This window comes from Xenopus laevis, chromosome 8S, assembly GCF_017654675.1.
Source record: "Xenopus laevis strain J_2021 chromosome 8S, Xenopus_laevis_v10.1, whole genome shotgun sequence".
Classification (NCBI taxonomy): Eukaryota; Metazoa; Chordata; class Amphibia; order Anura; family Pipidae; genus Xenopus; species Xenopus laevis.
In genome coordinates, this window is record NC_054386.1 from 19,807,842 (window position 1) to 19,831,182 (window position 23,341).

General features: G+C 37.4%; 1 protein-coding gene across 1 annotated transcript in view; it reads left to right on the top strand.

Annotated features, from left to right (window-relative positions):
* Positions 1 to 23,341, top strand: part of clmn.S (calmin (calponin-like, transmembrane) S homeolog) — an 87,520-nt gene that overhangs the window by 56,750 nt on the left and 7,429 nt on the right. Inside the window, exons 2-8 of the mRNA XM_018232402.2 lie at positions 2,261 to 2,322; positions 6,869 to 6,964; positions 8,128 to 8,211; positions 9,046 to 9,138; positions 13,400 to 13,590; positions 16,753 to 16,946; positions 18,048 to 18,130. Of these exons, the coding sequence (XP_018087891.1) occupies positions 2,261 to 2,322; positions 6,869 to 6,964; positions 8,128 to 8,211; positions 9,046 to 9,138; positions 13,400 to 13,590; positions 16,753 to 16,946; positions 18,048 to 18,130 (803 nt within the window). The remainder of the gene's footprint in view (positions 1 to 2,260; positions 2,323 to 6,868; positions 6,965 to 8,127; positions 8,212 to 9,045; positions 9,139 to 13,399; positions 13,591 to 16,752; positions 16,947 to 18,047; positions 18,131 to 23,341) is intronic.

A 23,341-nucleotide genomic window follows, 5' to 3' on the forward strand; every position in this document is an offset into this window, starting at 1 on the left:
TTATTTATTATAATACACATGTTTTCGTTTTATTTTCCAACAAGGTGTACTTTATTTATTATAATACACATGTTTTATAGCCTTTGTCAAGGGGGATTCTCCTTGTGGTGAAACATTGGGGTTTTCTCATTGCTGGCAAGTGTATTCGCTCCTTGTTGTTCTTCCTTTTTTACCTCAAACATATAACTGGGTGGTATGTATGTATAACTAATAATATTGTTGTGTATATATTGCTTTGATAAGTTACTATTTTGACTGATGTATTATTTATTGTCAAAAAATATATAAAGAGATATTTTTCTACACCACCATTTGTTTGTATACTTTTCTGAGTGTGCATACCCAATAAATGTGATATACAGTTTTGGGTTACTAAACATGGGGGAACCCTTGGGTTATTTGTACCGCATATAAAATTCTTGCATTTTTGTTGCTGTGTTTACTGGAATGCCCTCCATTCATTTGTATTTTTGTTTGGTTAATCAACACTGATTTTATTTTGCAAACACTGCAGAAAGAAATAGGGATGCACCGAATCCAGGATTTGGTTCAGGATTCCGTCTATTTCAGCAGGATTCAGCCGAATCCTTCTGCCGGGCTGAACCGGTCCCTAATTTGCATATGCAAATTAGGGACGGGGAGGAAAATAGTGTGACTTTTAATGACAAAACAAGGAAGTAAAAATGTTTTCCCCTTCCCACCCCACTACTGCAAATTAGGATTCGGTTTGGTATTCGGCTGTATCTTTTGCGAAGGATTCGGGGGTTCGGCCGAATTCAAAATAGTGGATTCGGTGCATCCCTAGAAATAAAGGCCATATCTTGTTGCCCTGCAACAACCTAACACAAAGGGGTGCATTATTGCCTAAACAATTCTTGGTTATTACATCCCTACTGATGTCACTTGTGCATTATGAGAAATATTACACCCTACTTTAACATCTGAGGAATTTAGTAGCCATTTTTGTGTTCTTTGTATAGGATCCGTTATTCGGAAATGTGTTATATTTGAATCTCCAAATTATGGGAAGGCTGTCTCCCATAGACTCAATTTCAACCAAATATTTAAAATTTTTAAAAATGATTTTTTTTCTCTGTAATAATAAAACAGCATGTTGTACTTGTTCCTAACTAAGATATAATTAATCCTTATTGGCGACCAAACAATTCTATTAGGTCCATTTAATGTTTAAATGATTTCTTAGTAGACTTAAGGTATAGAGATCCAAATTATGGAAAAATCTCACCATTTTCGAGCTTTTATCTACACGAGCAACCTCATAATCCAGTCAGTGTTTTGCTAATATGCACAATTTGCAATTATTGGCAATGGCTAACTTGAAATAAAAGCAAAAAGGGCAATGTAAATGAGTTTTGGAAGAATGCAGAAGTAGAACTATGGAATACTTTCAGTTACCAAGCTCTGTCCATTTTACACTGCCCAATTAAATATCTGGAGATATGTGTAGAAACATAGCATATTGTACAAGTAGCTAGAAGCCTATCATCCTTGTGCCGTGTACAGTAAAATACATGATTACTGATTTGGCATACATACAGGATGTTACAGAGGTGAAGACATAATGGCTTCATGAAAAGCTTGGATGCAGAGTGAACCTGTTTTATGTTTTAATGAACCTTTAAAAGCTTCTATTCATCACCTCAGCTGATGTGTGAATAAAGGAATCACTGCACAGTCCCTGTTGCCTTCTGTAACTGCTTCCGTGGTGCTTAAATATTAACAGTGTTACTGAAAGCTCCAAAGTGGCCCATTTGCAGGTCTTTGAATCTATAAAAAATATATAACATAAATAGGGATGGGCGAATTTGACTCATTTAGTTTCGGCAAAAATTCACCGCCGTTGAAACTTCGCCGCCGCCCATTAAAGTCTATGGGCGTCAAAAAAATTGTTTTTTTTACGCGAGTCGCTATACAAGTCTATGGGCGTCATTTCCGCGGCGAAACAAGGCGAAAAAAAATTCACCCATCCCTGAACATAAACTGCAAAAATGTTAATGTTTTCCATAAAAAAATCCATGGGCAGTGTTTTCAACACGAATTATTGGCTACAGAATTGCATCACATGAGATTGGGCCCAATGTGTACTGGTTTGGTTGGTCAAATTAGGGGTGGCCAATGACGCATCTATGGGGTATGGGCATGTGATGGGATCATGGGCCAAAACTTGCAGATGTAGGCTACAATGGTACTTATAATCCACCCCATTTCTATAAATTTCATATTTTGCTTTTCTTTGCAGTTGAAAGAGAAAATGTGCAGAAGAGAACCTTCACCCGATGGATAAACCTCCATTTGGAAAAGGTACAGTAACTACTAAACCACTGCCTTTCCCTGCTGGACTGGTGAAAACTTGGATCTGAATACAGAGTAGTAGAGTCCTTCCAAATTAGGCTGGTCCCAGAGAAGACATTCACCGTTACTCCTCAGTCTGCATACTCACGGGGGGCTAAGTTATTTGCTGCCCCCTTTAATGCTTCAACAAAAGAAACTTTTTTTTTAATATTACGGCGCCACTATAGATATGCACCTAGAATTTGTATTATTCTCTGCATTTCTTTTTGCAACCCTGAGTGGTTCATTGGGCAAGAATGTTGGACTTCTAGTATTACTTTCTGGTCTGCCTTCACACCATAATCAATGTAGATTTCCGCTTCCATGGCAATGATGAAAGTAAATAAAAGCTTATTACCACTGTACACAAGTGGAATATGTATGACATGAACTTCTAAAGGCTTTCAGTGGCTTTTGTAAGCCAAGTACATCTATTTCCTACTGTTGAATCGCAGTTAAACAGCACAGGAGCCTCGGTGGATTGATCTTTACACCCACGGATAACTGTGGCTGACGGCTGTCAAAGGTTTTATAAGTATTTGGCATCTGAAAAAGCTATTAGCACGCTAACAATAATTAGATCATACAGAAACCTTCCCGTCAATGTTTATTTTCTCATACCAGCCTCATGCACTGCAGGCCCAATGGCTGTTTGTCTGGATGTGTCTCTCCCTTTTGCTTTATCAGCTGCTTTGAATGAGACTTCCCAGGTCAATGGAATAAATGAGGCAGGATTGTGCTTTGTGTCTTTTAGGCAAATAAAGGTTTGTATTTCTGGCTTGTATCAGTGCTCACCGACAGCACTTCCCTCCATATGAAGTCTGCTGGGTCAGGGTACATGATAGATTCTTTGGATTAGTGCCACTGAACATTATGGAAGGCAAGGCAAAGCTCAATAAGACAATGACTGATGAAGGACTACTCTGGAATGTTGTACTTTGACAGAGCAGAGCCTGCCACATGTGGGAATTCTGACATTTCTACTTACATGGAGTCATATGTTATCTTTATTTACATCATAGGACATGGGGACCAAAACACAGGAGCCGTGCAGTTTCTCTCTTACTTTGACAGAAAGCAATTCTAGAACACCTTCTGGAAAGCCCTACAGATTTAACTGTAAAGCTTTTCTTTTTGTGTACTAGGATGTAATGGTTTGTATAGCCAGGCTAGGGCATCCAGTAGATATCTGGCATTACTTTTTTATGTACTATACTGTACTGAAAAACAAGGCCTTCAACAATTCGCATTGAAAGCGACTCTAAATTTAAACAAAGGATGCCACAAATATTTTGTGTGACAAGACAAAAATTCACTTTTTAGAAATTCTAAACTTAGAAACTAATATACTCTGAAAATTTAGTTTGAACACTTAGGGGCCAATTCATTAACTTCGAGTGAAGGATTCGAAGTAAAAAAACTTGGGCTACTTCGACCATCGAATGGGCTACTTCGACCTTCGACTCGAAGGATTCGAACTAAAAATCGTTCGACTATTCGACCATTCGATAGTCGAAGTACTGTCTCTTTAAGAAAAAACTTCGACCCCCTAGTTCGCCATCTAAAAGCTACCGAAGTCAATGTTAGCCTATGGGGAAGGTCCCCATAGGCTTGGCTATCTTATTTTGGTTGAAGGATAATCCTTCGATCGTTGGATTAAAATCCTTCGAAACGTTCGATTTGAAGGATTTAATCGTTCGATCGAACGATTATTCGTTCGATCGCAGTTTTTGCGCAAATATTCGAAGTCAAAGAATTTTCATTCTCAGTCGAATATCGAGGGTTAATTAACCCTCGATATTCGACCCTTGATGCATCTGCCCCATATTGTTTAACTGTATGGCTATAAACAATGGAGTACTGTAAAAAATGGTACTTTAACCCTTAACTTCTTTACTTAAATGGTTCTCTACCCAAAAAAATTGTTTTTCCCATAATGAAAGATCCATTAAAGGAGAGCTAAAGCCTAACTAAAGAAGTAGCTAGAAATGTTGTACATTATGTTTTGGGCTTCTGTACAAGCCCAAGGCAACCACAGTACTTTAGCAGTAAAGATCTGTGTCTCCAAAGATGCCCCAGTAGCTCCCCATCTTCTTTTCTGCTGATTCACTGCACATGCTCTGTGCTACGGTCACTTACTGAGCTTAGGGACCCACTCACAATATGCAGTACACATAGAATAGAAATGTCACAATATAAGGCTGATTAGTAATTAATACAGATAATTACTACATGGCAGCACAGAAACCTGTGCAATTTGTATCAGAATTTGATAATCAGCCTTGTAGCATCAGCTTATATTACAGGCCAATCTAATTTTCTGCTTGATAATTAGTGACGACCCCTAAGCTTAGCTTCTCAACAGCTGTTCAGAGCCCACTGAGCATGTGAGTGTCACAGACACTTTCCAAGATGGTGACCCCCTGTGATAAGTTTGAAGTCCTGGATCATTGCTGCTATTACGATGCTAAAACTTTAGGCTGGTTCATTATATAAAATATGGCATTTTAGGCATATTAAATTTTAGGGTTTAGTTCTCCTTTAAATGCTGTTATGCTCTTAAGTAAATTTTCCTCCAGGTATTCCAGGGCTTTAAAAACATTCTTTCAGGTGTCCGTGAAACTAGTGAGTCAGAGAATTGAAACAGTCAACAGATAACTGTTTTTAATTAGCAATTCCATTTACAAGTAACTCCAAACCCTTTTAAAATGTTAATTAATGCACAACCTATTTTGGAAACTATTGCTCACTATTAAGTTTACTAAAAAGATGCATAAGTAGAATATGTGTGTGGCATAATCTTTATGCCCATGGGTGAAGGTTGAACTGTACATGAGAACTCCAGCAATAGTCAGCTATATCATAGACAAGGCAAGGTAAGTTTAGTAACACTGTTGTAAAAGCTGGGGAGAATATACAATATAATATTATCACTTCCACAGTTCAAAGGGAAAAATGTAAATTAAGGTAGAAAGGCCCTGTTTTATCTAACTGTGTGGATAGGTAATAACTAACTATAAGGGGCAGATTTATCAAGGGTCGAATTGAAAATTAAAAATTTGAATTTTTCAAGTTTTTTTATGGTCAAAACTGTCAAATATGACTAAGGAGTTTTTAAAATTCGATTCAAGTTTTTTTTTTAAAAAAATTCGAATTAGATTTTTGAGATTTATCATACTTTGTCCCGTTAAGAACGAGAATTTGACTATTCTCTACCTAAAACCTGCCAATAGCTGTTTAAGTCAATGGGAGAGATCCAGGGATCAATTTTGAGTTGTTTGCAGTCTTCCTGACGTTCTATTTTTTTTAGGAGAAATTCAATTCGATTCGAGTTAACAGGAGCAGTTACTATTTTTTTCATCCTTTATATTGTTTTTCAGAAAAAAAATAACAAACAAAAAAGATTTTCAGTTTTTTGGAATAATGTAAACCAAAGTAATACTAAAGATAGGCACACACAATGCAGCTTACACAGTAAAAGGATATGAACAATTGCACATATGCATAATATCAACCCCATCCAAGAGTAATGAAGTGTAGAACAGTTAATGTAATGTACAGTAAGTAAAATAATCAATAATGGAACCGAACTTCACATGGTGGATATAAGAAAACCACGTCCGGAGACTTGAATGCAAATATAGGGACAGCAAATTCCCAGATATACAAGTGAACCAATGTAGTAACCAATTAGACCAAAGAGCTAAATCTGTAGTAGTTCTAGAACTTTAGGGGGTTATTTACTAAATTTACTAAAATTTGGGATTTTTTTATAAAATTTAATTTATTAAACCCCCAGGATGGAAAAGTCAGAATCTGAAAATCCGCATCTCAGACCTGTCGAGGTTGCATATAAAGTCAATAGGAGAAGTTCCGATGATTTTTTGATGTGCGCTGGGTTTCCTGCAATACCCCGAATTTATCGGGCAAAAAAGCATAAGAAATCTGAGTTTTCGGGTGAAAAATCCGAAAAAATCTTGAAAATTGGATTCTTTCCCACAAAGCAAATTTTCGGGAAAATGTAATAATAAATAAATGTAAAAATCGAGTGGATTTGATCGGAGTTTGTAGCAGATAATGTTGAGATAAAATCGGACTTTGATAAATAACCCCCTTAGATATGTGTCTAGGATCAATCTGATCGAAAAAGAGAGACCAATTATGTATAAACCTGAGTTTCAATTGGGGTTCATCGGTTTTACTTTTTAATAACCTCTTGCCAGCATAGTTGATTAGCTGTGATACAATGGCCTTTGATAAGGGGGTACATTCTAAAATACAGAACAAGAATAAAGCTCTTTTCGTAGCAGCCGTAAAGTGGAGGATTAAATTAGAGATCATACAGTATTAAGTTAGAGTTACAGTGTCTTTCCAAGGAAAAAAAAAAGGTGAACCGAGGGAGTAAATTGGATACAGAATGGGATACAGAAGAGGGAAGGCACGTTAGTTAACTATGAGCTTTAGCATGCTTTTATACTTTCAGTTTTTACCTATTACACCTCTCTTGTTCTTACAGTGCAATCCTCCCATTGAAGTCAAAGATTTATTTGTTGATATCCAAGATGGGAAAATCTTAATGGCGCTATTGGAAGTCCTGACTGGGCAGAGTCTGGTGAGTGTTTTTGCAGCAAGAGTGTATTTTACATGATGCGCTTTAGCTTCATTTACGTTGGTTGGTTGAACATTAAATAAACAAAATCATTGCTCAGTATATTATATGCACTGCTGAGAAGAAATCTGCAAAGGCTGTTAAAGGGGACCTATCGCTTCCTATAAGCTTCATCACATTAAAATAAGAAACTCTCTAAATACAATCAATTAAATATTCTGCATCGTTTCTGAAATAATCAAGTTTATCTTCACTATTCCTCTCTCAGCATCTGTTTTTCCTCATTCAGGAGTTGGGTGTCAGATGAATGATCCAATATATCTTATAGGGGGGCTCCATTTTCCTAGAAGATGTATTAGAGCTCACTCTATTAAAATCAGCAGACATCATGTCTCTCTACATGCAGGATTTGTGCAAAAGGCAGTTATTTTGTTAGATTTTGTTTGTACTGAAATCTGAGTGAGCTCTAATACATCTGCTAGGAAAGGGAGTCCCCCTATAAGATATACTGGATCATTCATCTGACACCCAACTGCTGCATGAAGACAGAATGAAGAGAAACAGATGCTGAGAGGAATGGTGAATATCAACTAATTTCAGAATATATGCAGAATTTTTAATTGGTTGTGTTTAGAAAGTTTCTTACTTCAGTACGAGGAAGTTTATATGAAATTTTAATTTTCGCGATAGTTCCCCTTTAAGGGATGCTGGCAGTTGTAGATCAGCAAGGACCAGGCGCGGCAGATCTTTTTGTCATCTCTGGGATAACGAATTTAGAAAAGTGAAATGCATTTAGGAAATGTGAAAAGCACAAGTGCCTTTTCATATGTGTCAGATAAAAGTCATCTGTGAATGTGGAGTTTTGTTTCATATTCAACGTGCCTGTAAAACATGATTAAACCCTTGTGCAGTATCTTGTACAGCGTTCAGTTACTAATATCAAATGCGGCACTGTTTTCCCGTGATTTCCGATGTGTGAATGGCTCCTTCTACTGTCACTTGTAAAGACTGATTTATTAAGTGTTCCAATGTATACTATATAAACTATGGAAACTATATTTTGCATGAACTTAATAGGGTTTGGTGAATTAATGTACCTTTTTACAGCATATTCCTTTCAAAATTCTGCCAGGTGATTAGTTAAAATCAAATGTTCTCTGTTTCAGCTCCAGGAACACAAGCCATCTTCTAATCGCATATTCCGCTTGAATAACATAGCAAAAGCATTGAAGTTTTTGGAGGACAGCAATGTAAGTATTGGAGTGATTTTATATAGTGAATAAAGTACCCCCTATTGTAAATTATAAGGATATTATAAGTTACCAAGGAGTTTCATGACCATATAAAAACATAAGCCCAAAGGCCGAGTGTTTTTATACAGGTCATGGAACTCCGAGGTAACTTTTAATATCCTCATATTTTGCAACTGGGGGTACTTTATTTATTATAATTCACAAGTTTCAGTGAGTCATGTGACAGAAATGACATTAGAACTCACCGTTTATAACTGATGACATCAGAACTCACCGTTTATAAGGATATAATTTACAAGATATTCATGGCTTTTGTGTATTATATCTATATCGATCGAAGATCGAGGTCGAAGTAGCCAGTAACGGAACTAGGTGGGGGTGGACCCTGGTGCGGGCCGTGCAGCCGGGCCCGCCCCCACCCTCGTCTGTGTGATTTTTCTCTTTACTTCAGCCGGCTGCAGCGCGCGCGATCTGCTGGGGGGCCCTGCGGGGGTGCGGGCCCTGGCCCAGTTGCACCTCCTGCTCCCCCGGTAGTTACGCCCCTGGAAGTAGCCAATTCGATGGTCGAAGTAGCCAAAAAAATACTCCGAAATTCGAAGTTTTTTTTATTCTATTCTTTCACTCGAGCTAAGTAAATGTGCCCCTTTGTGTTAGCAGAAAGACTCTCTCCCCAGAGCCATCCATTTTGCAGATTTCTTGTTGACCCTCTTTTAAACACAAACTGATGATTTGTTTTGCTTGAATACTAACGCCGTAAATAATGATTGAAGTTTTTCTTCAGATTGAAATGCCTTTAAGTAGCTCACAATGCTATTTCTTCAAATATTTTAGGTGAAACTGGTTAGCATTGATGCAGCAGAGATTGCTGATGGAAATCCTTCATTGGTCCTTGGTCTGATCTGGAACATAATCTTGTTCTTGCAGGTATTTATGTATTAATGAGCATTAATGTTAAGATCGCAACTGCCATTATCATAAGTATAAAATGTCATACAGCATTATAAAGTACTTGCAGGGTTTCCTGAGACTAGGGATGCACCGAATCCACTATTTTGGATTCGGCCGAAACCCTGAATCCTTTGTTGAAAGATTCGGCCGAATACCAAACCGAATCCGAACCCTAATTTGCATATGCAAAATAGGGGTGGGAAGACAGAAAACATTTTTACTTCCTTGTTTTGTGACGAAAAGTCACGCGATTTCCCTCCCCACCCCTAATTTGCATATGCAAATTAGGATTCGGTTCGGCCTGGCAGAAGGATTCGGCCGAATCCGAATCCTGCTGAAAAAGGCCGAATCCTGGCCGAATCCCGAACCGAATCCTGCATCCCTACCTGAGACAGAAGGTAATACAGGTAGTACCTAGTAATGTAATGCTAAGTATCTTATATTATTATTTGCATACTTGCATAAATCAATTAATTGTACTTGTATGAATAAGGTGCACAGTGCCAAGTATAGGGGACTCAGAACCAAGGGAGCCCTGGACGTAACACATGTTTTGAGGATATGGCACTTACAGGCTTCCTTTGTATGTTGCGCAACTAGCTAACTTGCACCTACCACTCACTTGCTCTTTTCTGGCGCCGCAAGCATTTCCATCCTGAAAACAATACAAATTTGGACAATCTGATACTAGAAACAGAATTGCAACTTGTGTGTGATTTGCCAACATGGACGATAATTTGTGTCTGCATTGGTAAGTTGCAGGCCACACTATATACAAACACCTGCGATTACGCTGCAATTATGCGAAAAAACACAATGGCTAAAAACTATGGGGCAGATTTACTAAAGGGCTATTCGCCAGCGTTACCGACCTGCAGGGACATCGCTGATTTACTAATGGGTGCCAATGTGCTATCAAAAGAGATAGACACTAGCGCTCATTCACACTCTATCGCTAGGCGACAATTCGCTCTGGCGAACAGACGTTACTCTGCAAAATCACTAAAATGCGGATTTTACTGAGCGTTACCTCTTTTACCAGACTTGCCTTCGTCAGCTCAGACCAGGCAAAGTGCCCTGGAGTGCATAGATCTTCCTCAGTCTTTTTCCTCAATATTCTTTAGCGGAAAAAGCATCAAAGTTCAAAAAACGCTGGCGTCTTTTCCTTTTTTCAGAGTGATAGCCTGCAAAAGTTCTAACATATGGAACATTAACTACACAGTCGGCTCATGTGTGGGGCATTTTAACAACTCTATTGTCTTTATTAAGGTTCTCTGGACTTGTGTAATTAACAGTGAAAATGTAATGTATTTGCTGCAACATATAACATAAAGACGTCCATTCAACTTAAAATTTCCCGTCGTATGCAAATTAACCTGAGTGCAAGACCGCTAGCGAAATTGTGCTAGGCAGAAATGAACGCTAAGGCATCTTTACTTTGGATTGCTCGCATTGCCGTAACGATAGCGAAAAGTTGCCAACTGTCGGTGCCCATGACGAAACTCTGCATTTTAGTGTATTAGCATTGTCTGAGTGAATTTTCGCCTGGCGAAGTGTAGCGATGGGTGCGAAGTAGTCGCTGGTGACTTTTCGCCGGTTAGTGAATCTGAATATGGCATTATTGACTATATAGTGCTACTCTTAGGGCTCTTACTCACTGGCGTTCTGACCTGCACTCCCCTGCGTTCCGTTTTTTGGCGTTCAGCCGCAGGGGAGCGCAGGAATAGACGCATGTCATTATTTCAAATGGGGCTGTACTCACTCAGGTGCGTGTAGGCGCCGAACGCAGGAAAAATGCAGCATGTTGCATCTCAACCTGCGTTCGGCGCCTACACGCGCCTGAGTGAGTACAGCCCCATTTGAAATAATGACATGCGTCTATTCCTGTGCTCCCCTGCGGCTGAACGCCAAAAAACGGAACGCAGGTGAGCGCAGGTCAGAACGCCAGTGAGTAAGAGCCCTTATAGTAGTGTGTTTTGAATATTTTGGTGCTGTCAGTATTGCAGTTGCAAGTTTGATGTATTAACCTTTGAGGCGTGAGTGTTGGTCTAACTCTGTGAACACAGTTAGGGACTGGAGCGCTCTAACCACCCGCCGTATCATTAAGATTAAATATTGGAACGTTCTTCTACTTCGCGGTCTGCTAATACATTTAATCCAATTTTGCTCACCGCTGTTTGAAATTGGCTCGGGTGCATATGCCCCGAGCCCTCCGCTTTAAATATCCCAATAAAGTAAACTTGTGGGTCACTCACCGCTCCTGTTCGGTGGTCCGGGTGCTGCGCCCCGAACCCTCAGCATAGGGGAGACATCAAGGTACAAATCAACACTTGGCACGCACTCCACAGGACTCCAGGTAACGGTAAAAAGGATTTTTCTTTATTACACAAACAAATATCCACCTAACGCGTTTCGTATGTTACCACACGTAATCATAGGCATCTATGCCTATGATTACGTGTGGTAACATACGAAACGCGTTAGGTGGATATTTGTTTGTGTAATAAAGAAAAATCCTTTTTACCGTTACCTGGAGTCCTGTGGAGTGCGTGCCAAAGTGTTGATTTGTACTTTAACTCTGTGAACACTCTAATGCTGCCATTGGCTAAAGATGACACACAGGGGTAAATTTAGTAAGCAGCAAAAATTCGCCAGCCACAGCTTTGCAGCCATCGCAAGACAATGTTAATTTACTAAAATGCAAAGTTGCATCCAGGGCACCGAACGCTGGCGAAGTTTCTCTAGCGTTACTTCGGCAATGCGAGCAAATCCTAGAGTCTCCGTTAGAGATCTTCACTCAGGCTCATTTGCATACGGAACGAAATTTAAAGCTGAATGGACGTATATGTTGCAGCAAATACATTACATTACACAAATCCGGGGAAACTTAATAAAGACAATAGACGCCAGCATTTTTTTTTTAGCTTTTTCCACTAAAAAAGTAACAGAAGAATCAGGAAGATCTATGCACTCCATTGCACTTTGCCTGGTCTGCGCGGTCAAAGGCAAGTCTGGTGAAAGAGGTAACGTTCAGTAAAATCCGCTTCTTTGAATTTGTGGAGTAATGTCCATTCGTCAGAGTGAAAATTTGCCTGGCGATAGAGTGGGAATCACCACTAGCGTCTATCTCCTTCGCTAACGAAGTGACGCCTGCGCCCATTAGTAAATCCTCGCCAGTGTTAGTCACTTTGCCCTTCAGTAAATCTGCCCTACAGAGTTGGTTAAGCAGCACTGAAATATATATATATATATATATATATATATATATATATATATATATATATATATATATATATATATATATATATATATATATATAAACAACAAGAAGAAACCCTCTTTTTGTAGATAAGAAAGTACATTTAGGGGCAGATGCATCAAGGGTCGAATATCGAGGGTTAATTAACCCTCGATATTGGACAGGGGAATGAAAATCCTTCGACTTCGGATATCGAAGTCGAAGGATTTTGCGCAAATACTTCGATCGAACGATCAAAGGAATAATCGTTCAATCGAAGGATTAAATCCTTCGAATCGAACGATTCGAAGGATTTTAATCCAACGATCCAAGGATTATCCTTCGACCAAAAAAAGTTAGGCAAGCCTATAGGGACCTTCCCCATAGGCTAACATTGAGTTCGGTAGCTTTTCGGTGGCGAACTAGGGGGTCGAAGTTTTTTCTTAAAGAGACAGTGCTTCGACTATCGAATGGTCGGATAGTCGAACGATTTTTAGTTCAGTCATTTGATTCAAAGTCGTAGTCGATGGTCAAAGTAGCCAAAAAAAAACACTTTGAAGTTCGAAGTTTTTTTTCTTCTATTCCTTCACTCGAAGTTAATGAATTGGTCCCTTAATGTTGCCTTTGAAAATCTCATTCAGAAGCAGAGCATCCTGGTGCGTGCAGTGTTTTTTATCCTGTTTCTAACTGCCTGCTTATTAACGAGTTTCAATCAGGTGCTACAACACAGTCAATAATTCTGATGAGGCAGTTAATGAAGTTTCATAGACTAACACAGCAGGAAACCCACAAACTGCAGGAGAGGGAAGGCAGAAGAAATGGTGACATTAAATGCATACAGAGAAGCACACACATAAGAATAACAATTCAAAATATTCAGATTAAGCATCATTTAAAGAATGATCTGATCAATGAATTAAGTTGTCACTTTAGTACAAAAACAGGATCACAGCAAGCAGTAGAACAACCTGACCTAATGTCTTCATTTCGACTTTGCAGATTAAAGAACTCACAGGCAATCTCAACAGAATGTCATCTTCATCCAGTCTGTCCTCGCTGCCCAGCGGGCCTGACTCTGACTCGTCTCACTCCAGCACTCCTAGTACAGAGAAAAGCCTGTCTGTTTCAATTAAGGATCAGCGCAAAGCTATCAAAGCTCTTCTGAACTGGGTTCAGCAAAGGACAAGAAAGTAAGAGCACAGCACTATGTCTGCTTTCATCTCAACATGGTTTTGACAATCAAGGCCAAATATTTATCATGTGATTTTCTAGGTTTTATAATTCTATTTCAATTCTTATGAGGGCATAAATACTGTTGTTTGGTTTTCTCATCAACCATGGTTCCATAAACCTAACTTCATAGGCTAAAAACCTAAAAATGGTCAGCCTGAGGGGCAAAGGTTATGTTATTATAGAAATCTTCTGGTATACATAATGAATTAAAGGGAAAATGTGAATTGCAATAAGTAAACAGAAAAGGATAAGGATGAAGCACTAAAAATCAACACATACATATAGGTATTCACTTCAAGGGAATTATTCATTAAAGTCTGAATAAAAATAACTTGAAAAATTCGTGTTTTTTCAACTAGAAAGCTTGAATATTTAGTGACAAAAAAAGCTAACATTTTTTCGAGATTTATTATACCCTGATCTTCATTATACTCCATCTTCAACCTGTCGAGGTCCTATTTGCAATTTGAAGATATTATTGTCTGTGCTGGGTTTCGTACGATAATCCGCACATTTCGGGCTTTTCCGCCGATTTCATGAAAAATTCAGACTTGTCAGGCATCAAATCCCAAAAATTCGGATTTTTCACACTACAGTCCAAAAAAGTTGCGGTTTTCATGCGACAATTTGAAAAAGTTGCTTTTTTGTCAATCCTATTTTTTCGTGTTTTTTTAATGATAAATTAGGGTAAATCATGGATTTAAGTTTGGTCTGATTTTTTAAAATTAATTTATTAGAAAAAAAATCGGATTTTAGTAAATAACCCCCCAAGATGCCATTTTAGAACATTAAGGGGGTTATTTACTAAAATCTGAATTTTTCTGATTAATTAATTAAAAAAAGTCAGACCAAACTAGAATCCACAATTTACCCTTATTTAGCATTAAAAACCACAGAAAAACGGATTGACAAAAATCTGAATTTTTCAGATTTGGCCCCCCAAAAAGTAATTTTTTTTGTGAAATTGACCTCTGCTATTGACTTCTGCAGGACCTCAACAGGTTGAAGATGGAGTATATATTTGGATTCTGACTTTTTGCATCCTTGGGGTATAATAAATCTTGAAAAATTCTATTTTTTTTCCCACTAAAAGTTTGAAATTTATAGTATATAAAACTCTATTTTTAGAGTTTTTACCATGTCGACTTTAATTAATAACCCCCAAAGAGTATAAAATGATATTCAGATACTCCTGTCAATTTTGAGTTGGATCTTGGTGTGAAACATTTGCCAGTAAACTAGTAGTGCAGCATAGATAAATGAGCATACTAGAAACATAAGGGGGGTTATTTATCAAAGTCCGATTTTATCTCAACATTTTCTGCAACAAACGCAGATCAAATCCGCTCTGGTTTTTTACGATTATTTATTATAAAATTTTCCCGAAATTTTTCTTTACGGGGGAAAAAAAATCAGATTTTCACAATTTTTCGGATTTTTTCATCCAATTTTCCCGAATTTCATGTTGTATTCGGAATTTTCACCCGAAAATTAAGAAAACTTCAGGGGCATTGCATGAAACCCAGGGCACATCAAAAAATCATTGGAACTTCCCCCATTGAGATGCCGGATTTTCCGATTCTGACTTTTCCATCCTCAGGGTTTAATAGATTCCGAAAAAATTTGTTTTGTAAAAAATAAATCACACATTTTTCGTGATTTTTGCATTTGGAGTTTAGTAAATAACCCCCTAAATCTACTGTGCTGGCACTAAAGCAATTAGAGCCAGTGGCATTGATTTTATGATCTAAGCACTTAAGGGTTAGTTAGACTATTTGCCGTTCAATTTGCTTCTCTCTAGTGTGAACGTTTAGACTTTCTGTTAGATGTATAAAATTGTAAGTTTTTAATATGTAAGTGTATTATTGTATATCTATCTCCCAATCTGTTGCCTTGTTGCTAGTGTAAGCAGCTCACATTCTGTACTGGAGAGCTGGAGAATGGTGCATACATTTTAGTCTTTTTTTGCTCCCTGTCTATACTAGTTTGCAAAATAAATGAGGTATTTGTAAACTGGAGGAAAGGCAGTCAAGACAATCAGTTTTGATTTTACTAACATTAGCTGTGACCAATGCCCTACCAGAGGAAACCCATGTAATCACAGGGAGCATGAAACGCCCAGAGCTGCAAGCCAACAATGCTAACCATTGTCCTACCATTGCACCAAATGATACAAAGAATTACGGAGCAATAAACAAAAACTGTTCAACTGTACATTTTAGATTTAATATTTTATACTGAATGTGCATTTCTAAACAATGCGTATAGTCTTCAGAATGTGTGATATTGCTGTTTTGTTACATTTATAGGGCTTAGACGGTCAGGTCTGACAATGATTTTGCAGTTGAGGTTAATTTAGTAAAGCCATTCACTCATTTTATACCAATGAAATCATTAAAGGGGAACTATAGCGAAATGTAATATTTGCTTCAGCATACTGAAATATGAAACTTTCTAAATACAATAAATTAGAAATTCTGTACCGTTTCTGAAATAATCAAGTTTATCTTCACTATTCCTCTCTCAGCATCTGTTTCTCCTTATTCTGTCTTCATTCAGGAGTTGGGTGTCAGATGAATGATCCAATAAATCTTATAGGGGGCTTCTTTTGCCTAGAAGATGTATTAGAGCTCACTCTATTAAAATCACCAGACATCCTGTCTCTCTACATGCAGAATTTGTGCAAAAGAATCCTGTCTCTCTACATGCAGAATTTGTGCAAAAAGTGATTTTGTTAGATTTTGTTTGTACTGGAATTAGTTGAGTGAGTTCTAATACATCTGCTAGGAAAGGGAGCCCCCCTATAAGATATATTGGATCTAAGTGTCATTGACTATCTGACACCCAACTCCTGCATGAAGACAGAATGAAGAGAAACAGACGCTGAAAGAGGAATAGTGAAGATAAACTTGATTATTTCAGAAACAGTACAGAATTTTTAATTGATTGTATTTAGAAAGTTTCTTATTTCAGTATGAGGAATCTTATATTAAATTTTCATTTCCGCGATAGTCCCCCTTTAAAGATGGCACTCAATATCATCTTACATATTAACATAATATTTTTTAACAAACTTTGTGACTACCACATTTCCTTTTCTCTTCCTCCCTGTTAAAAAGGTATGGCGTTGCAGTGCAGGATTTTGCTAGCAGCTGGAAGAGTGGCCTTGCATTTTTGGCACTAATTAAAGCAATAGACTCCAAGCTTGTTGATATAAAGCAAGCCCTGGAGAAATCAGCAAGGGACAACCTGGAAGATGCCTTTAGAATTGCCCAAGAACAACTCAGTGTCCCGAGGCTTTTGGAACCAGAGGGTACGTTACCATGCAAATAAAATTATACTTTTGTACAATACTGGTACAGGTATCCATTATCCAGAAAGCTCCAAATTATGGAAAGGCCATCTCCCACGGACTCCATTTTAATGAAATAATTAAAATTTTTAAAAATGTACCTAAGCAATAATGAATCCTTATTGGAGGCAAAAGAGTCTCATTGGGTTTATTTAATGTTTAAATTACTTTTTAGTGGTGTAAAATAATGGAGTAATTTTAGGAATTATTCTAGTGTATAAACTTCTATAAATTTATAGAAATAATCATTTTTAAATAGCTCTTTGTAATGGATTGTTTTAGAGATCACAACACATGGGGACATATTTATCAAGGGTCGAATTTAGAGTTTGTGGGAGTTTATAAAAACTCCCATAAACCCGAAATTGGAAAAAAAACGACCAATTGAAATTTATTTTTTAAAAGAAAAATCTATTTTTTTAAATTCGAGTGAATAGGAACGACCGACAAACTCAAATTGAATTCAATTCAAGATTTCTTTTTTAAAAAATTCAATTTTTAAAAGTCCAAACGACTCCAGATTGATTGTTGGAGGTCCCCCATAGGCTAATACACCAATTCGGCAGGTTTTAAATGGCGAATAGTCAAATCTGAATTCTTAAAGGGACAGTACAATTTGGACTATTCCCTAGTCAAATTACACTAAAATAAACTCAAAATTAGAATGACTGTTGATAAATCTTCCCCATGGTGTTAATGCAATAGTAGGTAGGAGTAGTAAGTGCTTTGTGTCATTTATTTTACAGCAATTTTTATATTTCTTATATCTTAAAATATTTTCGACATCTTTAAAAAGATGTTCCTTGTGTGCCATTGCCCTAAATGCCAGTATAATGTGAGTGCCAGAATTTAGATTTGAGAGGGCTTGTTAATGATTTGGGACAGGCCAAATTGACTATGATTGCTTTTGGTTTTCATCAGTTGCAAATGAGTCATGTTTATTCAGCTCTTCCTGCATTAATGCTACAATGCAACGCAATATGAATGTCATCTTAATTTATAAACTGTAATTTCTAAAAGACTTACAGTTACACTCACTTCTGCCTATGTTTTCTGCTGCAGATGTTATGGTTGATTCACCTGATGAGCAGTCTATCATGACATACGTCACCCAATTTCTGGAACACTTTCCAGAACTTGACGCAGTAAGTATCATATGTCCTTTATATATTCGTTATATCGGAGAATTGTATGGGGATATAAGATCTGCAGACTTGAGTTGCATAAGGTATGTACAAAAAGGCTAAAAGGAATAAGACATATATATATATATATATATATGAGAAAAACTGTTTTTTACACATATTACCAAAACAGCACAATCCAAATTTTGGTTCAAAGCAAATGATACATTTTCTCAAAAATGTTAGTTGCTGTCAAAGGGGAAGTAAAGTCTAAAATAGAATAAGGCTAGAAATTTTGTATTTTGTTTACTAAACATAAACATGAAATTACTGCACCAGAAACCTAATCAAGACAAATGATTTATGCTTTTAAAGTTGGTCACAGGTGGTCATCATCTTGTAACTTTGTTAAACATCTTTGCAAGACCAAGACTGTGCACATGCTCAGTGTGGTCTGGGTTGCTTAGGGATCATCATAAATTATCAAAACAGCACAAGTCAAATAATATCTGCCAGAAGCAGATTAATACGTTTCACAGCAGTTATCCAGCACTCTATATGCTTAAATAGTCCTTTTTCTTACTTGGGTGCACGCAACAAAGTATGTTCACCTTTACATACCTCCATTCAATATATACACGAATTGCAGCACTCCAATTTGAAGCCGATTAATAATTAGAATATACAGACTGTACTGGGTCCTGTGTTGTCATGTAATCTAATATGGATTTTATAGTTTTTCTATTGTTTAAAACAAACTTTCTCCAACTCTGCAGAACCAGTGACCGTTGCAAAATAATCCTCCAAATAGAATCCCAGTTCATCTGTTTAAATCTGGCTCCATGATCTTTGTTTCTGCAGCTGGAGTTGGAAACAGTAAAGGGGATGTAAAGGCAAAAATAAAATCCAATACAAATCTCTACACATTTGCAGACTGCTTTACAGGGCAACAAATAAAGCTGCTAGAGTTCTGCATGGCTGGGAAGTAAGGTGGGGGCTCCCCCTGCTGTTCATAAGTATACTTGTTTCCCTCGAGAGCAGTTAGGGACTGTGTGACAATTCCTATCCACAGCAGTAAATGAATTTCACTGCATACAGTCAGGTTTCTTATAAAAACGGTACACATTTTTTTAATTAAAGTATATTGGAGATAGGTTTCTTTTTCATTAAAGAAAGTAAAAATTGGATTTTATTTTTTTGCCTTTACATGCCCTTTAAAGGCTGACGTAATTACCATAACATTACACTTTGCTTTATCCTGACAGGGTGGGTTGGAACCCAGAAGGATTCCCATTAGTTCCATGTGTTTTGGGATTTTTCCAAATTTACCTATTATAGTTAATCCATCACAAGGTGTTCAGCGTCTCTGAGCAGTCTATTTATTCATTTGCAATGAGGAATTAGTACTCAGTGCAGCTTGGTGGCAGTACTGGGCACTAATACCCATCCATATTATTATTTCCCAATGCAAACATGCCAAGGAAAAGTGATTCTGTGCTTGAGAAAAATGTTCTAGCAAGTTAAATATAAAAGTAGAGTAGAATTTTTTTTACTGAACAGTACATTTTGTTACCATTTGGTAAAATGTTATAGATGAATGAGACCCATTTGGCCACAGACTAAAATGTACAGTGTAGCTTGATCCATATATTAATGGATATATTATATATTAATGGATATATATTATTAATGGATATATATTCTGCATCAGCATGTACAGATGTCCTAAAATGGGACATCAACACGAGCTCAATGAAAAGGGCTTGTGCTGAATATATTAATATATGCCTATTATTTTCATTTTGAAAATATCTTTGGTTTCTGTTATTTCTGCCACAAAACAAGACTATGAAGCCAGTTTCCTTTCACTAGTGATGGGCGAATAAATTCGCCAGGCACGGATTTGCGGCGAATTTCCACCGCCGGCCATGAATGTTTTTGCGAACCTGTAGCAGAAAAAAAATCAGTGTGCGTCAAAATTGTTGCGCTTATAAAATTTGTCGTGTGTCAACATTATTTGGACGCCCATTAACTTTAATGCATTTGGACAAAATAGTCCCGCGTATAAAACTTGACGCTCGCAGGGGTGCTTCGCCAATGAGGCAAGTTGAGGCTGTCGCCTCAGGCCAAGGTACCAGGGGCAGCAAAAATGCTGCTCCTGGTACTTTAAGAGCGAATTTCCAGGGGAGGGGGGGCAGCAGCAACTGCTGCTGCCTCAGGCAGAGGAGGGGCCAGGATCACCCCTGGACGCTCGCATCAAAAATTGTTGCATATCAAAATTATTTTGATGCCCACTCACAAATTCTTTTGGGGTTTCGCAAATTATTCGGCAAAGTGAGATGGGACAGATTCGCCCATCACTACCTTTCACTTCTTGATCCCGCAGATCAAAGGAGCTGATAAAATGAATTACAGGTATGGGACCTGTTATCCTAAATGCTAGGGACCTGGGGCTTTCCAGATAAAGGATCTGGAATTTGGATCTTCAGTTTAATCATGTAAAGGTTAAATAAACTCAATAGGTTGGTTCTACTTCCGAAAAATATTAAATAAATCTTAGTTTGGATCAAGTACAAAGTACTGTTTTATTACAAAGAAAAATAAAATCATTTTTCAAAATTTTAATTATTTGAAATGGGAGAGGGCCTTTCCATAATTCCAGAGATTTCTGGATAATGGGCTTCTGGATAACAGATCCCATACCTGTACCAATTGCAGTTCACTGAGAAGCCCCTGATAATAAGCTGCACTAAGGTTGCTGCTTAGAGAAGGCAGGATTTTCTTTGTTTAATGGTATATATGGCACTCTGAACAAATTGCCCTGTTTTTAAAGGAAGGAGGGGTGAGGTCAGTAGAAGAGCCCAACCTTTAAATTAGTTCTTTATAATGGAAAAAAATAGGATGGCATACCTTTATAGATATAATTAAAACCATAGATAGAGGGGCAGATTTATTAAAGGTCGAAGTGAAAATTCAAAGAAAAAATTTTTTAATTTCAATCTAATTTTTGTGTGCTTCGACTAGGGAATAGTCCAAATTTGATTTGAACATGAAAAAAATTAGAAAATTAAAATATCGAAATTTATCATGTATTGTCTCTTTAAAAAATTGACTTCGACCATTCGCCATCTAAAACCTGCTGAATTGCTGGTTTAGCCTATGCGGGACCTCCTAGAACCTATCTGGAGTCAATTGGTGGACTTTGAAAAATAAAAGTTTTTTTCAAAATAAACTTCAATTCGAATTCGATCGAATGTGCTATTACTTCGATTTGTACTATTCGAAGGCGATCGAATACAGACTATTCACCCTAAGAAAAAAACTTTGACTTTTTAAATACATTTTGGTTGGTCTTTTTTTATTCGAATCTCGAAGTTATGGGAGTTCAAAAAAAAAACCGCCATTAGCTCGAAATTCGACCCTTGATAAATCTGCCCCGGAATGTTTTAAGGAAAATTGTGTTTAGGTGTATACTGCCCCTTTAAACTGTAGCAATGTAAAGTGCTTGATATGGTCTTAAGGCAAAAGGAGTAAGATAATTAATATGGTTGTTATATGAAAACTAGTTCATGCAATAAAAAGTGAATCATTTCAGGGTTTCCATTACTGCTTTGCTCTAAAAAGGCAGAACTTCCAACTGTTTAATAATGAAAGATGCTTAATTAAAATATTATTCAATTTCAAATATAAATTCTTTATCTACAACATTTATCAGGTTCTGACGTAGTTCTATTACCAGTGTATGTGTGAGCGTTTTTTAACCAGATTTACTCTCACAGCAGTATGTCTGTATGCTTACCATTAAATTGAATAGGAGCCTGGGAGGAGATTATAAAATATGAAGAAAATATGGCAAAACTGATCACTGCTCAACATTATCAAGTAGCTTATTCTAAAAATCTTCCAAGTTGCTTGTCAGTCAATTAACCGACCCCTACCTACTAAGCGAACTGAGAGTTGGAGGCTCTAGTCCAAAGACGGCTTACTAAAGTGCTTACTAAAGTGCATTCTCTGTAAGTTTTAGCTTCCTGATCACTTCTTTTAAGGGAAATCATTAACTCAACATACATGCAGTGTGCCAGCAGCTATCTACAGGTACAAAACATAATAAAGGTAATCACAATTGGATTGGATTGCCTCTAATAAGGAGTCTTAGCAAGGAACAAGTACAAGGTACTGTTTTATTATTACAAAGAAAAATTAAATATTTGTTAAAAATATTAATTATTTAATTAAACTAGGGATGCACCGAATCCACTATTTTGGATTCGGCCAAACCCCCGAATCCTTCGCAAAAGATTCGGCCGAATACCGAACCGAATCCAAATTTGCATATGCAAATTAGGGATGGGAAGGGGGAAACATTTTTTACTTCCTTGTTTTGTCACAAAAAGCCAAGTGATTTCCCTCCCCACCCCTAATTTGCATATGCAAATTAGGATTCGGTTCTGCCAGGCAGAAGGATTTGGCCGAGTCCGAATGCTGCTAAAAAAAGCCTGAATCCTGGCCGAATCCCAAACCGAATTCTGGATTCAGTGCATCCCTAAATTAAACAGTCTACAGGAGATGGCCTTATTGTAATTTGGAAATTTCTGGATAACAGGTTTCTAAACTAGTGATGGGCGAATTTATTCGGCATGCACGAATTTGCGGCGGATTTCTGTGAATTTGCACTGAAAGTTTTTTTGATGCTGGCGACGATTAACGGACACCCATTGACTTTAATGCGTTTCACAAATTATTCACCCGTTTCTCGAATTTTGCGGGAAACGGGACAAATAACTATAAAGAACTGATCCCATGCCTGTACAAATAAAGAATCAGTTCTGTTATTGTTAGTTACAGTGTGAGATGACATTTATTCATCCTGAAAGATATAGCGAACGGTTAGTTTGACATAAGGGTCTGAATTTCAGGGCTCAGGGAAGGTCTCAATGTAACTGTACAGGTATGGGATCTATTATTAGGAATGCTTAGGACCTGGGGGTATTCGGATAAGTAATCTTTCTGTAATTTGGATCACCATACCTACTAAAAATCACTTAGGGGCCAATTCATTAACTTCGAGTGAAGGATTCGAAGTAAAAAAACTTCGAATTTCGAATTGTTTTTTGGGCTCCTTCGACTTCGAACCGAATGATTCGAACTAAAAATCGTTCGACCATTCGATAGTCGAAGTACTGTCTCTTTAAGAAAAAACTTCTACCCCCTAGTTCGCCACCTAAAAGCTAC